This window comes from Sphaerodactylus townsendi, linkage group LG01 (assembly GCF_021028975.2).
Source record: "Sphaerodactylus townsendi isolate TG3544 linkage group LG01, MPM_Stown_v2.3, whole genome shotgun sequence".
Taxonomy (NCBI): Eukaryota; Metazoa; Chordata; class Lepidosauria; order Squamata; family Sphaerodactylidae; genus Sphaerodactylus; species Sphaerodactylus townsendi.
In genome coordinates this window covers 7703075-7718720 of record NC_059425.1, presented here as the reverse complement: position 1 = coordinate 7718720, position 15646 = coordinate 7703075, and the positions used below count along the sequence as shown (strand labels likewise).

At 47.3% G+C, this 15646-nt stretch overlaps 1 protein-coding gene across 1 annotated transcript; it reads left to right on the top strand.

Annotated features, from left to right (window-relative positions):
* Window positions 1–10532: 10532 nt before the first annotated feature.
* Window positions 10533–12728, top strand: LOC125440488 (zinc finger protein ZFP2-like; the record flags this gene model as incomplete). The annotated part of the gene is made up of 2 exons (XM_048510325.1): window positions 10533–11044; window positions 11216–12728. Coding segments are annotated over 2 exons (1023 nt in total), but the record flags the coding sequence as incomplete, so codon positions are not given.
* Between the last annotated feature and the right edge of the window lie 2918 nt (window positions 12729–15646).

Genomic DNA, 15646 nt, shown 5'->3' with positions numbered 1-15646 from the left:
AGTGGTGGAGTCTCCTTCTTTGGAGGTTTTTTTAAAGAGAGGCTGGATGAACATCTGTCAGGAGTGCTTTGATTGCGTGTTCCTGCATGGCAGGGGGTTGGACTTGATGGCCCTGGTGGTCTCTTCCAGCTCTATGGCCCCTTCCGCACACGCAAAATAATGCGTTTTCAAACCACTTTCACAACTGCTTGCAAGTGGATTTTGCTATTCCGCACAGCTTCAAAGAGCACTGAAAGCAGTTTGAAAGTGCATTATTCTGCATGTGCGGAATGAGCCAATGATTCTACATTCTTTTCATGGAATGCCAGAGGGCTGATTGAAGGAGTTGCAAAGAGCTAAATTTAAAACAAAACAGTTTACTTCTCTTAGCAAATAACACTTTAAAAACATTTAACATTCACACTTTACAGTCCTGTTAAGTTTGCATTTTCAGGTCCTTTTATTTACAGTCTACTGATATTGCCAAGTCCAATTCTTCTTTGCTGGTGGTTGGCTTTTGAAGACTCCAGAGGCTTGGTGAACGGGATTCAAGATGATGAAGGTTTCTCAGAAAACTCTCACCATTTACATACACCAAAAAAACCCCTGAAACAATAAACTCTCAACATTTACAATATAGCAAAAAAATAAATAAACTCCCTTCCCACTAGTTCCCCACAACATTGCAGTTACCTTAAACAAGGTGTTCAGGGCTTAATAAAATCAATCAAGGTCCCAGCTTGGTGGCCTTGCTTCTTCCAACCTCATGATTTCTGCAGCCTTCTGCTTCTTTTCAGACTCCACCCCTTTCTGGGTCATCCCATTCTTACACAGGGGTTACGTTTGTCCCATTGCTGCTTGAAGATGGTCAACGAGAAGGAACTCACCCCCTCCACAGGTCGTTGGTTTTACTGCTGAACGACTCTCACTGTAAATGTTTCTCCTCATGTCCAGCTTGTACCTTTCCCCCTGCAATCTAAACTGATTATTGCAAGTCTTATGCTCAGGAATAGCTCCCTGCCCTCCTCTATGCCAGCACGGTGTGGTGGTTAAGAGCAGGTGGACTTTAATCTGGAGAACCGGGTTGGATTTCCCACTCGTCCACATGAGCGGCGAATTCTAATCTGGAGAACTGGATTTGTTTCCTCGCTCCTCCACATGAAGCCTGCTGGGTGTTCTTGGGCCAGTCACAATTATCTCCAAACTCTCTCAGCCCCACCTACCTCACAAGGTGTCTGTTGTGGGGAGAGGAAGGGAAAGGAGCGTGTAAGCCCCCTTGAGACTCCTTACAGGAGAGAAAGATGGGGTATAAGGAGCAGCAGTGGCATAGGAGGTTAAGAGCTCGTGTATCTAATCTGGAGGAACCGGGTTTGATTCCCCGCTCTGCCGCCTGAGCTGTGGAGGCTTATCTGGGGAATTCAGATTAGCCTGGGCACTCCCACACACGCCAGCTGGGTGACCTTGGGCTAGTCACAGCTTCTCGGAGCTCTCTCAGCCCCACCTACCTCACAGGGTGTTTGCTGTGAGGGGGGAAGGGCAAGGAGATTGTAAGCCCCTTTGAGTCTCCTGCAGGAGAGAAAGGGGGGATATAAATCCAAACTCTTCCTCTTCCTCTTCTTCTTCTTCTTCTTCTTCTTCCTCTTCCTCTTCTTCTTCTTCTTCTTCTATAAATCCAATTTTGACTTACTGTCTTTATCACTGCAGACTGAGAAAACTGAGAAGAAAGAGTAGTTGTGGAAACTCTTTGAAAAATTTTTTGTACGAAACTTAATACAGCCCAATAGAGTGTTTATATTCATATGTTAAAATACTATTAATAATGGGTAGAAGTAACTACCCTCCTAAGGCGCATTTAATTTATGAGTCCTCCTACTTTTGTTTCATTGTTTTTCGCTATTAGAACTAGGATTGTGGAGTCCTAAGTATAGTTAGAAATAAATATTACGATATTCCAAATGAAGGGAGCTATTTTAATTGTACTGTAACAAATGTCACGTATTTACTTTCTATTGTCAATTTGTATAATGTTATATTTCAATTCAATAAGTTCAATGAAACACAAACAACACAAACTCTTCTTCTAAGTGACAACCCTTCTGATACTTTGAGAGAGGTTTTCAGATATTTCAAGAGAGCAATCACCACCTGCAAACCAAGGGGCGAAAAGAATGCCAACTGGGCAGTCCCCTATTCCCTGAAGAGGGCGGGAGGAAATCCCAACAAACAAAGGGTACAGCAGTGGCATAGTGGTTAAGAGCAGGTGTACTCTAATCTGGGGGAACCAGGTTTGATTCCCCGTTTTGCCACATGAGCTGTGGAGGTTTTTCTGGGGAATTCAGATTAGCCTGTGCACTCCAACACACGCCAGCTGGGTGAGCCAGAGGTGGGATCCAGCAGGTTCTCACAGGTTCCCGAGAGTAGGTGACTAATTATGTGTGTGTGCCGAGAGGGGGTTACTAATTGGTGATTTTGCCAAGTGATTTTTGCCTTAGTTACGCCCCTCCTCTCAGCAGTAGCGCGCAGAACTTGAAGCAGTCTAGCAGGAGGTGCACCGGCGTGCGTGGCAGCCTGCGCCTACGTGCATTCGTTTCCCGCCCAAGGACCGGCGCAGCGGCTGCGTCCTTGCCACAGCCCTGCCCAGGAATACCCGGCCATGCCCCCATCGTGCCCCGCCCAGCCCCATTGGCGCTACGCCACAGTTTGAATCCCACCACCATGGGAACCTGTTACTAAAATTTTTGGATCCCACCACTGTGGGTGACCTTGGGTGAGTCACAGTTCTTCTGAGCTCTCTCAGCCCCACCTACCTCACAGGGTGTTTGTTGTGAGGGGGAAGGGAAATGAGTTTGGAAGCCCCTTTGAGTCTCCTTGCAGGAGAGAAAGGGGGGATATAAATCCAAGTCTCCTTTTTCTTCTTCTTCTGACAATTAGTCAAACCAAGGCAGGGGAGGGTTGCAAGCTGAGCTGCTCTTCTTCATCTCCAGCCCCCGCCTCATTAAACTCCTTTGCTGCAAGCAGATAGAAGGATTGATTCATCCTACTTGGGGCCTGATTGATTTCCTTTTTCTCGGTGTGCAAAGCCCTTTGGAGCCTGCACTTAATGAGGCCTCCCGCGACTCCTGTTCCCCGGGTTGTCTGCGGCTTGCTTGGCAGGACGGCCCAAGGCTCCGTGCCTGTTTATCATCCCTGCCAAGAGAGCAATTTGTCCTTGCGTGGGGGTGGGAGAGCTCTTGAAATTCAAACGAAACGACAGCTCTTTGAAGAACAAAAATGTCTTAGGTGTCTCTCCAGTGTCCGGGCAAGGGGACATTCACACTGCAGAGAGCCAGTGTGGTGCAGCGGTCAAGAGAAACGGACTCTAGTCGGGAGAACTGGTTTTGGTTCCCCACTCCTACACGAGTGGTGGACTCTTATCTGGTGAAACAGATTTGTTTCCCCAGTCCTACACATTCCTACCGGGTGACCTTGGGCTAGTCACAGTTCTCTCTGAACTCTCTCAGTCCCACCTGCCTCACAAGGTGTCTGTTCAGGGGAGAGGAAGGGAAAGGAGTTTGTAAGCTGCCTTGAGATTGGGGTGCTGTGTGGTTTCCGGGCTGTATGGCCGTGTTCTAGCAGCATTCTCTCCTGACGTTTTGCCTGCATCTGTGGCTGGCATCTTCAGAGGATCTGATGGTAGGAATGGAAAGCAAGTGGAGTATATATACTGTGAGGTCAAAAGGTGAGGCCATCTGAATAGAGTAGCCTGGCATGTGAGTCACAGAGAAGTCTGTAGCATGGGAGTAACAATGAAGATAGCAAGGTCAATAGGTGAATGGATCTGAATAGAAGTATCCTGGTCTTTGTTCCCTTTGAGTGCTATAGTCTATAGTTGTCCTGTGTTTGTGTGGAGCTGATCAGTCACTGTCTTGATTCTAGAGTTTTTCAACACTGGTAGCCAAATTCGGTTCATTTTCATGGTTTCTTCCTTCCTGTTGAAATTGTCCATGCGCTTGTGGATTTCAATGGCTTCTCTGTGTAGTCTGACGTAGTGGTTGTCAGAGTGGTCCAGAATTTCTGTGTTTTCAAATAATATTCTATGTCGAGGTTGGTTTATCATGTGTTCTGCTATTGCTGATTTTTCTGGCTGAAATAGTCTGCAGTGCCTTTCGTGTTCTTTAATTCGTGTCTGAGCGCTGCATTTGGTGGTTCCTATGTAAACTTGTCCACAGCTACATGGTATGCGGTAGACTCCTGCAGTATCTAGAGGACGAAACGTCAGGCGAGAATGCTGCTAGAACACGGCCATACAGCCCGGAAACCACACAGCACCCCAGTGATTCCGGCCGTGAAAGCCTTTGACAATGCCTTGAGATTCCTCACAGGAGAGAAAGATATACACCCAAACTCTTCTTGTAGGGAGACAGGGTGCTGCAGACTAGCCACTCCATGAATCTGTCTTATGTCCTTTGAAAGCTGTCTATGCCCCTAGCCACCACCGTGTCCTCTGGCAGCAAAGTCCGCATTGATGACTTTGGGCCCTGTGGCTCTTTTAGCATTTGGGCTGCCTCGCAGGATTGTCGTGAGGGTGGAATGGGGGAAGGGAAGATTGTGCCTGCTGCCACCAGCTCGTTGGAGGAAAGGCGGATTAACAATGTGCTAGATTTCGAGAGGTTGTCTCTTCAGCTTGTGTAGCCCCTATGTTCAGAATGGGATGACCCAGACAGGGATGGAGTTTGAAAGAAGCAGAAGGCTGCAGAACTCATGAGGTTAGAGGAAGCACGGCTACCTGGCTGGGACCTGGATATATTATTATAAGCTCTTAACTTGTCGGGTGTCCAAGTTTCATTTGTAGTGTGACCTGTTTTTCCCCTAGGCCACAATCAGAGGCAGAAAGAATATTGCATAGTTTGGATGCGAGACGAGCCCTTCTCTTTCATTTAGATCGGACTAAAGAGGTTTTGAAAAAGAAGGTCTTTATTTGTTGCATGTGGAGGCCCCAGCAAGAGATCCGAAGCACCATCTCAGACATGATCAAGGTGGACAATACACAGAGGCGGGGAGGTGGTATCCATAACAGGTGTGGGCGCATTCAACGAGGGCTTAAGCAGCATCTATGTGCTTTTCCACAGTGGGTGTATCGGTCCAGGACATCTACAGAGTGTCATGATATGTAAAACATGGGTTCATCGTCTAGGCTGCAGATAGAAGAGTCAGCAACAAGAGCCAGAGCCGGAGCCAGTCAGTCTGGGGGCAACAAGCTACTGTTGACCTTCAACGTGATTGGTACCCTGACCTGGGCTCTGCCCCAATAGGAAGACTGTTGCTGGGAAGAGTACCTTGCTTGAACATGATAAGCGCTATACATTGTGTAAGCCGAAGTGTGTTGTCTTATCCTTACTGCTGCGTTGCCACCAGAGGTGGACCCAACTGCTGCCCACCTGCAGCGGCCCTCTGGGGGTTAAAGGGAGAGAGAAAGAGAGACGAAGTCCTAGAGAGGCCCCGGCGAGAGGGGCGCTGGATGGCGAGGGAACCACTTTCTGCCCCTCCCGGAAGCAGCCTTTGGTCCCCCGGGACGCTGGTGAGCTGCAAGGGGCTGAATGTGGGTGGGTGGGATGCAATGCCAGAGGGGAGGGTCCCTGGGCCCCTTCGTGCAGAGGAGCCTTGAGGTCTCCGCGTTGGTTTCGGGGGTGGGATCCGAACTCTGCGCCTGGGGAGGCTGGAGGGGTCGGGGGTCCCAGAGCGCTTTTCGGAAGGAGGGAGGGGCGCCCGGGGGGCGGGGCAGAGGTGGTGGTGGGTGCTGAGCAAAGGATCGAGGGAGGTGGGACCAAGGGGGCAGGTGGAGGATTAAGTGGGGAAGTCGGGCTGTGGGGCGCTGGACCCCGAAATAAGGAGAACCCCCCCCTCCTCCTCCTCCTGCAGTTCAGCAAAGGGGCGTGTCTGGCTCTCCCTCCCCCCGGGAATCCCAGCTGGGGGGATGGGGTGAGCGACGGGTCAGGCAGGACTTCAAGATCGCCCTCCAGGTAAGGCAGGCGCTGCTGGGCTGGAGGGGGAGGAAGCGGCTCCAACGCCCATAGCAGGAAGGGAAACCAGGCAAGGGGGTCCCACGCCCTCCCCCAAAATCCACGCAAGCCGACATCCCGGCAGATTTACCCCAGACTTGCCCCCCCCCCCCCAGTAACTCTAGATCACAAAAACATGGGGAAAACTCCCATATGGAATCTCCATTGCCTCTGGATTGTGTCTGCAAAACAACCACAAGGGGAGACCACACCAGTCTTTCCCCCTGTTCTCTCCCCCCCCCCCCCGGTTTTGTTGTCATTCTCCTTCGTTCTTGTCAGTTTCCTGTTGTTTGGGGATTCTTTTTTCCTCCTCTGCTTCATATTCATGGGGAGGGGCTCTTCCTTCAAGGCCTTGCAGAAATTATTGCAAATGCAGCTGCTTTGAGGATGGGTTCCTTGGGGGGATCATCTTGGGAAAACATTACACCGTCCATAGGAATTCCTCAGGCATGTGAATAAACCTGAGATCTGGTGCACATGTCCAGGAGGGAGTTCTCACAAAGAGACTCACAAGGTGGACGGGGAAAACATCAGGGCCTTTCTATCTGCCTTCTTCCATATGTGGATTCAAGGGTTGGACTGCACATAGAGGAATGCATTTTTCCCTGCGTTAAAATTTCCCTGACCCAGAAATGCATCATGGCCAGTCCAGGCAGGAACTAAATGGTGGCAGTGGTTTACCCAGAGAGAAAGCTTTCAACCCTCCCCAGGAAAAGTTGGCAACCCCCAGGAGGAGGCCAGGGGGGGCCGAGGAATAGGGCCTTCCAGACAAAAGCAAGCCCGTTCCGGCCACACCTTCTGGATGGCCTAGGTTTTCTATGTGCAGGGAGATGAGTCACTCCCTAGCTGGCATCTATCACCTGCAACTTTACATCTCAAGTAGTCTCACATGGCCCCCGCATTTACCTTCTTTGAAACTGCAGGCTGGAGAAGGCTTGTTCCCTTCAGACTGAAAACGGCCTTGGCAGGAACTACACTTCCCAGGGAGACCTTGCGAGCCCCAAGGGAACAGGCCGCTTTTCCAGGCTGAACTAAGGTAAGTGGGGGGTGGGATGGAAAACACAGTGCGCGTCGGGCGCAGTGTGGCCCAGCTACGCCTCTGGTCTTGGCTCCCCTCAGTGGGGAGAAAGTGTGGGTTGGCTTCAGGGAGGGTCAGGAACTCTTTGCCCCACAATGGATTGGCAGAGGTTGGAAGGAAATGGTTCGAGGATGAATGAATGAATGTGGGACCGCCCCCCCAAACAGTATTGTTGACTCAGTGGGGAGGAGGAAGATGATGGGTCAAACACTCTGGAGCCTTCCTAGATCAAACGTGGTCCCCTTCAGTTATTGCCCTCAGAAGCCATGATGGAGAGAGGCACAGGAACTGGCACAGAAACGTGTCTGTAGTGCAAAAAAGGAATTCCCCACCCCTTTTATTTCTCACCCTCCCAGGCAAGAGTGAAAAGACGTACTTGATGCCTTCTCTGCCATCTCCTGCGCTTGGCGAAAGGAAGAGAGCCACCATGCAGCCAGCTCAGGTAAGTGGGGGGGGGGGGGGGCTGGTCAGACATGCACGAGAGGGCAGGGATGGTTCCTTCCATTCCAGGGCTCGGAGGATCGGGCTCCTTGCCCTTGGCTTTGGTGCTGCTAGATTTCAAGAAGAAGTCCAAGGAGGAACTGTGAAACAACACTGGACCACGAATGTCCTGTGTCAGTTGTGGACATCTGTGGCCTCTTCCTGACAAGGCAGCTAGCCCCCTGCCAGGGAAGACAGCCCCTCTGGCTCCAGGATGCCCCCAAAGAGGGGTGGGGCAAACTATCCCCACAGGGCTCTTCTCCCCTCCGCTTTGTGCAGTTGTTGAACCACGAGTATCTTTTGGAATTCTAACTGTCCCCAAATGAACAAACCTCCCTGGATAAGGGAAAATACTTACAGCCATACAATTTGGCTTGTAGATTAAATAAGCAAATCCACCGTTCCTTCTATCAGGAGGAGATTTAAATGTCTATTCAGGCCTCAGACCCAGCTTTCTCTGCTTCTGACTTTTCCACCCACAGATCACATCAGCTTTACTCTCGGGTTACTTCCCACTGATGTAAAGAAATGTTTCCTCCTCCTTGCAGGGTGGGGTGTCCTTTGAAGAGGTGGCCGTGCTTTTCACCAAGGGAGTGAATGGGCCCTGCTGCGACTCCACCCAAAGGGCTTAGGCTGTACAAGGAAGTCATGCTGGAGAACTTTTGGAATGTGTGTCTTCTCTGGGTGAGGATCCTTTTCTCCTGGGCTGATCCCAACAGCAGATCTTCTACCTCCTTCCTCTGATTTTGGGATGCCTTTTGGGGGGGTTATCTTGGGGAGAGGGAGCCCCTGCCTGGCAGTCTTGGGTTGGACCACCAGAGAGGTCATCAGAAAGGGTGCCAGAACAGGTTCTCCTTCTCTGTTCTATTTTCTGGGAAAACAACTTTATTCTCAAGAAAGACGTTTTTAGCTGGATTTCTGTACACTGCCTAGGACAATCTGAACCCACTAAGGTTTATGAATAGGATTTTCTCTCTTCTGTGTCCCTACAGAATAAAATCCACTTTCTGTGAAGGGCCACAATCCTTGATGAGCCTTCTCTGCTTATTCTTCCTTAGATTTCCCTCAGATATAAAAACAGCCACCAGTGTGCTTTGGCATACGTACCACTGCTGCATTATAGGGAACTCAGAGCAGACCATTTTTCTGCCTGAACTTCTCCCCTTGTAAAAAGGAAGCTTTGCACCAAGAGAACGGATCAATTCCCCAATGCAGCCGTTCCTTAGCTCCCCCTGGTGCAGAACTCCCTCTCAGTTCTCACAGCACTGACTAAAAACTGGCTCTTTAGCTGCCAGCTGATCACAAGCAGCTGTGGTTAGCTCCTGGTGTGCTGGAGCTTTGTTACAATGCAGAAAACCCTGGAATCCATCACAATTTCCATCTCAGCTTAACAGGGAGCAGCCACAGAACTGCTAGAGCCAGATATGGATGATTCTTTGGAGCTCTTGGTACCTCTGTCCCCCCTTTTATCCCATTCCCTTTACAATGTCTTACCATTGTGTCAGTCAACTTCCCCCCTTGGGACTGAAGAATTTATTTGCAAATAAGGAGAGTTATAATTTTGTTGGTGGTTTGTCTCTTTCCCCTGATTACAAGGTCCTCTGATTGCGAAGCCTGAGCTCATATCCCAGCTTGAAGAGGAAGAAGAGGTGTTTCTTGGGATCTTTGATGAAGAGAAAGAACTGGCAGGTAGGTACTATACATCCCTTGGGACTGTACTTTCCCAGTTCTTCCTTTTAACAGTGGGGGGGACTTGTTTGAGGATTATTGTCACTGTTTGACCTTCTCTTTCTTAGAGATTGAATGAGATGTGAATGTGGAAATGGTGGCTGTAGATCTGGAACCTATGAAAACAGCCCGCTTCCTTGTACCAAGTCAGATGACTCATTCATTGTCCACCCTGAGTGGCAGTGTCTCTTTGGCAGGGCTGTTCTTCAGGAACCTGAAATCCCTTTAAATGGAGCTGCCAAGCACTGATCCTGGTGCATGGAAAGCATGCATTTTCCCACAGAGAAGACCCAGAGCAATTCCAGCAAGCACTCACACTAGTGCAGTGGTGGCGAACCTATGACACTCCAGATGTTTGTGGACTACAGTTCCCATTAGCCCCCGCCAGCATGGAGTGCCATAGGTTCGCCACCACGACACTAGTGCATTTGAAACTAGTAGGATACAGCACAGACTCTGGGGGAATACGTGGACTTTGAGAGAGGCTGCAGTCTGGACTTTTCTGAGGTTATAGGGAAGGGATGGTGAAGTTATTTCCAAGATTGATCTGAATGTAACCGAGACCCTGTATTTTCAGTTAGGGAGCCCTGTTCCTTCATTGTACTGAAATGTTGGGGAGAGGGTGTGGCTTAAACAACTTCTGGGGTGCTTTTTTGAGGATAGGAGGGCAAGTTCTTCATGTTCTAACCAGGTAGACATTTGTGAGTCAAACACCACAGAGAGAAAATTTCCATTGCCTTTAACATAGAGCCCCACTTCAATCATCCCTCAGTGACCTGGGAAAAGGAAGGAATGAACAAATCAGAGACCTTCATCACTGCCTGACAACAAAGTCACAGAGTGGTGGCTAAATTTTGGGGCGGGTGTTTTGATTTACAGCTTAGGTCAGTGAAGGATTTCTGTGCCAGTAACTGTCGTGATGAAATCTTATTCTCCAAACTGTGTGTTATTTCATAGGACCAGATTTCCCTCCAGGACTCTGGAAATGGTGTTCAGACATCTGGCCTTTGAATTCTTGCATGCTGTACAGTGGAAGCCTTATTTCCCATCAAATGTCCACAGGGCAGAAGGCATATAAATGTCTAGAGTGTGGAGTAGCCTTCAAGCACAGTGCCAGCCTCACTCTCCATCAAAGAATTCACACAATGGAGAAACCATACAAATGCCTGGAGTGTGGAAAAGGCTTCAGTGAGAGTGGAAAGCTTACTTCCCATCAAAGAATTCATACACGGCAGAAACCATACAAATGCCTGCTGTGTGGAAAAGCCTTCAGTCGCAGTGGGAATCTTACTTCCCATCAAAGAATTCATACAGGGCAGAAACCATATCAATGCCAGGAGTGTGGAAAAGCCTTCAATCAGCGAGCACATCTTACTTCCCATCAAAGAATTCACACAGGGGAGAAACCATACAAATGCCTTGAGTGTGGAAAAGGCTTCAGTAAGAGTGGACACCTCACTTCCCACCGAAGAATACACACAGGAGAGAAACCATACAAATGCCTTGAGTGTGGAAAAGCCTTCAGTCAGAGTGGAAAGCTTACTTCCCATCAAAGAATTCATACAGGGGAGAAACCATACAAATGCCAGGAGTGTGGAAAAGCCTTCAGTCAGAGAGTACATCTTACTTCACATCAGAGAAGTCACACAGGGGAGAAACCATACAAATGCCTCAAGTGTGGAAAGGCCTTCAGTGACAGGAAAAGTCTTACTTCACATGATAGAATTCACACAGGGGAGAAATCATATAAATGCCAGGTGTGTTGTGGAGAAGTGTTCAGTCAGAGAGTACATCTTACTTCCCATCAAAGAATTCACACAGGGGAGAAACTATACAAATGCCTGAAGTGTGGAAAAGCCTTTAGTCGCAGTGAGAATCTTACTTCCCATCAAAGAATTCATACAGGAGAGAAACCATACAAATGCCTGGAGTGTGGAAAAGCCTTCAGTCGCAGTGAGAATCTTACATCCCATCAAAGAATTCACACAGGAGAGAAACCTTACACATGCCTGGAGTGTGGAAAAGCCTTCAGTCGCAGTGGGTATCTTACTTCCCATCAAAGAATTCATACAGGGCAGAAACCATATCAATGCCAGGAGTGTGGAAAAGCCTTCAGGTACCGTGGAAATCTTACTTCCCATCAAAGAAATCACACAGGGCAGAAACCATATCAATGCCAGGAGTGTGGAAAAGGCTTCAGTAACAGTGGAAGTCTAATTTCACATCGAAGAATTCACACAGGGGAGAAACCATACAAATGCCTTGAGTGTGGAAAAGCCTTCAGTCACAGTGGAAGCCTTACTTCCCATCAGAGACTTCACACAGGGGAGAAACCATACAAGTGCCTCGAGTGTGGAAAAGCCTTCAGTCACAGTGGAAATCTTACTTCTCATCAAATCATTCATCCCAGCCACAAACTATAGAAATTCCAGGAGTGTGGAGTAATCTTCAGACACAGTACCCTCACCTTCCATTAAAGAATTCACAGAAGGGGAAAATGGTATCATTGCGTGGTGTGTGGAAAAAATTTCAGTGAGAGTTGACACTATATTTCTCTTTAAATAATTCACACGGGAGGAATCATATCAATGGATATACATCAAATGAGTGTGATATATAATAATGGCAATATCAGGAAATAGTCACACTCAAGCTGAGTCAATATTATTCATATATTAACATATGTTAAATCATGAACTTCCCAAATTATACTCCACACATATATTTCATTATATATTATTTTCATTATATATTATAGAAATGTTCATTCACATTTAAATACATCCAATAATCCTTGCATTAGAATTCTTATAGTATTCTATACAAATTATATAAATGTTCATTCACATTCATATATATCTTCTAGTCCTTGCACTAAAATTCTTGCAGTATTCAATATGCAATCGTCCATTTTTTATGGTAACAAACCATGTAGAAATCCCCCAAATTCACTTTATTTTCACTCTCGCACTGAACTGTGCCGGTGGGATTTCCAACTGTCAGGAACGTATTCAATGTCCAAAAAGCATCGTGCGTATATTACGCTTTCGAAATATCTTCCTCAGTAGAAATTCATTAAATTTTACTTATTCATTCAATTGATGGGTAATCTGTGGTATTAAACAGCTTCATCAATATACTTACGTTTAAATCTCCATACAACCTCACTAGCATAATTACTATACTTTTTTACAACATGATTTCCCATTCTGGCTTGCTTCTTTTTCCTAAGCTCCTCAAACAGCTAATAGTATATTTAAAAGTATAGTGTGCTACACCTGTATCCTGAGAGTGATGTCTGCAAGCAATTAATCACTATCTAACTAATATATGGTACTTATAGATGATCTGTAAAATCTAGCATTCTATTGAGACCTAATGTATGTATGAAACTTGTGAATAAATTTGTTTTCTAATTGCAACAATATTCTCGTCGCGTCCATGTGTTTTTGAAACCTGAATTTTTTAATGACACAGAATTGGAGGTCTGTATCTTTGTGTTTTTTCTCTATATAATGTGAAACCAGAGGAGCGTCCTCTTTTCCCAACCTGAGCGTCCTCTTTTCCCAACCTCTTTCCTATGCTCTGAAATTCTCACTTTCAAAGAGTGTTCTGTCTTGCCTAAGTATAATTTTGGGCAAGGGCATAAGATAGCATACACACAAAAAGCAGTACCACAATTGGAAAAATCCCTCAATTGCCAGGTAATCTCCGTGCCGGGATTTAGTATTCAGAGAAAATCTACATTGAGCACAGGATCCACATTTAAAGTGCCCTATCAAAATAGGAGTCAACCTGGCTGGTCATGTCAGTGTTGCTCTTATCAACACAGTGGAACCTCGGTTTTCGTCAGTTTCGGTTTTCATCGATTTTTCCGTGAAAAATTTGTCTCGGTTTTCATCGATTTGCAGTAAGGTGCAGGGGTTTGTGGAGAAAAATCGGCCGGACAAAGCTGTTGCAGGCCGTGTCTGCAACTTGTTTAATTACAATGTCTTGCCCTGTTTCAGACAAATCTTAAAGAGGCATCAGAAACAGACCTCTTTGGACAGCTTTCTGCTGCGACATTGGTCCACTGGCTCTGAAGCTAGTGCTAGTGTTATTGTTTGTTACTGTTTTCAGCATTAAACGCTATGTTTTTTCTCCAAAAAATGTGTTTTTGGTATGTTTTTTGGAGTGCCTAAAACGGATTAATTGGATTTACATGGATTCCTATGGAAAAGTTTGCCTCGGTTTTCATCCCTTTTGGTTTTCATCAATTCTTTTCAGACGGATTACCAACGAAAACTTTGGAGTTTTCTCCCCAGAGGAAAGATCTCACAGTTTTTGTCTATGGATGCTGCTGTTGTTTGCCTCGAATGCAAAATGCCTCGAATGCAAAATGCAAATATTGCATTTTGGCTTGCCAGTTTTCAATTCTTACCTTTAAGCAGGGAAGGGACTTTTCCAGGTCTACTTTTTAATTTAATTATCCAGTTTATAAACCGTTCTCCCTCAATGAGTGGGGCTCAGAGCAGTGCACAACAATAGATACAATTAAAAGTATACAATAAAATACAAAGATTTCAGTCTACAATTCCTACAGTATGGAACCCTTGCCTTTTTAACCCTGAAAGTAGGGTTCTTAACAAATATAAAATATCAACGAAGAGCTTAAACTGTAAAAAGAATGCAAAAGATCATAAAGCATTTTGAGAAAGGAGAGGCCAGCTAGGCGGACTATCATTTGCTGTCCTCCTCCGTGGGCCTGGTGGAACAGCTCCATCTTTTCCTGGGGTTGGCCGGGGCCACGGCTGGGCTGCATCACTCTCCGCCTCCTTAAAGATGATCAGGCCTGAATTATCTCCTGGTCCTCCACAGCAGGTTAATTGGAAGGAGAGGCTTGGCCAAAGATCAAAAAAGGGGGCCTCGAAGTGGAAGAGGGCTGCCAGCCTCCAGGGGGTGACTGGAGATCTCAAAGTATCACAGCTGTTCTCCAGACAACAGCGATCAGCTCGCTTGGAGAAAATGACTCCTCTGAAAGGAGGATCTTGGGCATCGTACCCCATGGAAGTCCTGCCCCTCCCCAAACCCCACCCTCCTCTGCCCCCAAATCTCCAAAAAGGTGTGCCAACACACCATTTCTCAAAATATTTATTGAGAGGGTACTGGGTAGTGCTAAAGCCTATTTTGGCCGAAGATGGTGTCCAAGTTTCATTTGTAGAAGAAGAAGATGTATCCCATAATAGGCCAGCATGGAGGGCACGAGAAAAAGTGAAGAAGTGATGTGTTTGTGTAACCTCAGCTTGTGGGTTCTGTGGGGCAGAACTTGGAATGAGTTGCAAAGAACCAAATTTAAACAAAACAGTTTACTTCTCTTTACAAATAACACTTTTAAAACATCAACATTTAACGTTACAATTCAAGGTCCTGTTCAGGTTGCATTTCCAAGTCCTTCTATTTACAGTCTTCTGATACTGCCACGTCCAATTCTTCTTTGCAAGGGGGTTGGCTCCTGAAGACTCCAAGGGCTTGATGAACAGGATGCAACATGATGAAGGTTTCCAGGAGAACTCTCACCCATCACAACCACAAAAGAGACCCTTAACAAGGTGTTAAGGGCTTATACAACCAAGGTCCGAGTCTGGTAGCCTTGTCTTCTCCAAAGAGCTCAGCCAGCCTTTCTGCTGCTCATTTGCTCTGCATGCAAGAGAGAAATACAGGACCTTTTTTTTGCCTGGCCTTTGAGCCTTGATTGACCCTGGAGGAGGAGGAGGAGGAGGAGGAGGAGATATGCCCAGTAATTACTCCCAGTAATTCCATTAAACTTCCAGTCGAAAACTTGCAGGGCCTGATTCAACGGCTTGTTGTGGGTTTTCCAGTCATCTCTTTAGCAGGGAGATTATTCCGCTTGTGATCATCTGAAGACGTCTCATTTGGACACATTAAACTAGGCAGCAATTTGGGGTGCAACAGCTGCCCTCTCACCTGCCCCAACACACATAAACACACACACACACGTACATATGCTTTTGTGTGTATTTAATATATGTGGAAGACGATTAAAGTAGCAACACCCATGCGCAGAAAGTGACATCTCTGCGGGTCTCTCGGGTGCCCCCAGACCTGGACCCAGCTGCCTCCTCCCCCGCAGCGGCCCACTGAGGGTTAACGGGAGAGAGGAGCGCAGTCCTAGAGCGGCCGCGGCGAGAAGCGCGCCGGAGGGTGGGGGAGCCACTTCCGGTCCCTCCCGGAAGCAGCCTCTGATCCCCTCGGGTTGCCCCTTGAATGGCCGGGCGGGACCCCGGTGAGCTGCAGGGGGCTGGGGCGGGGGAGGGGGCGGCATGTGGGCGGGGGGGCTGCAAGT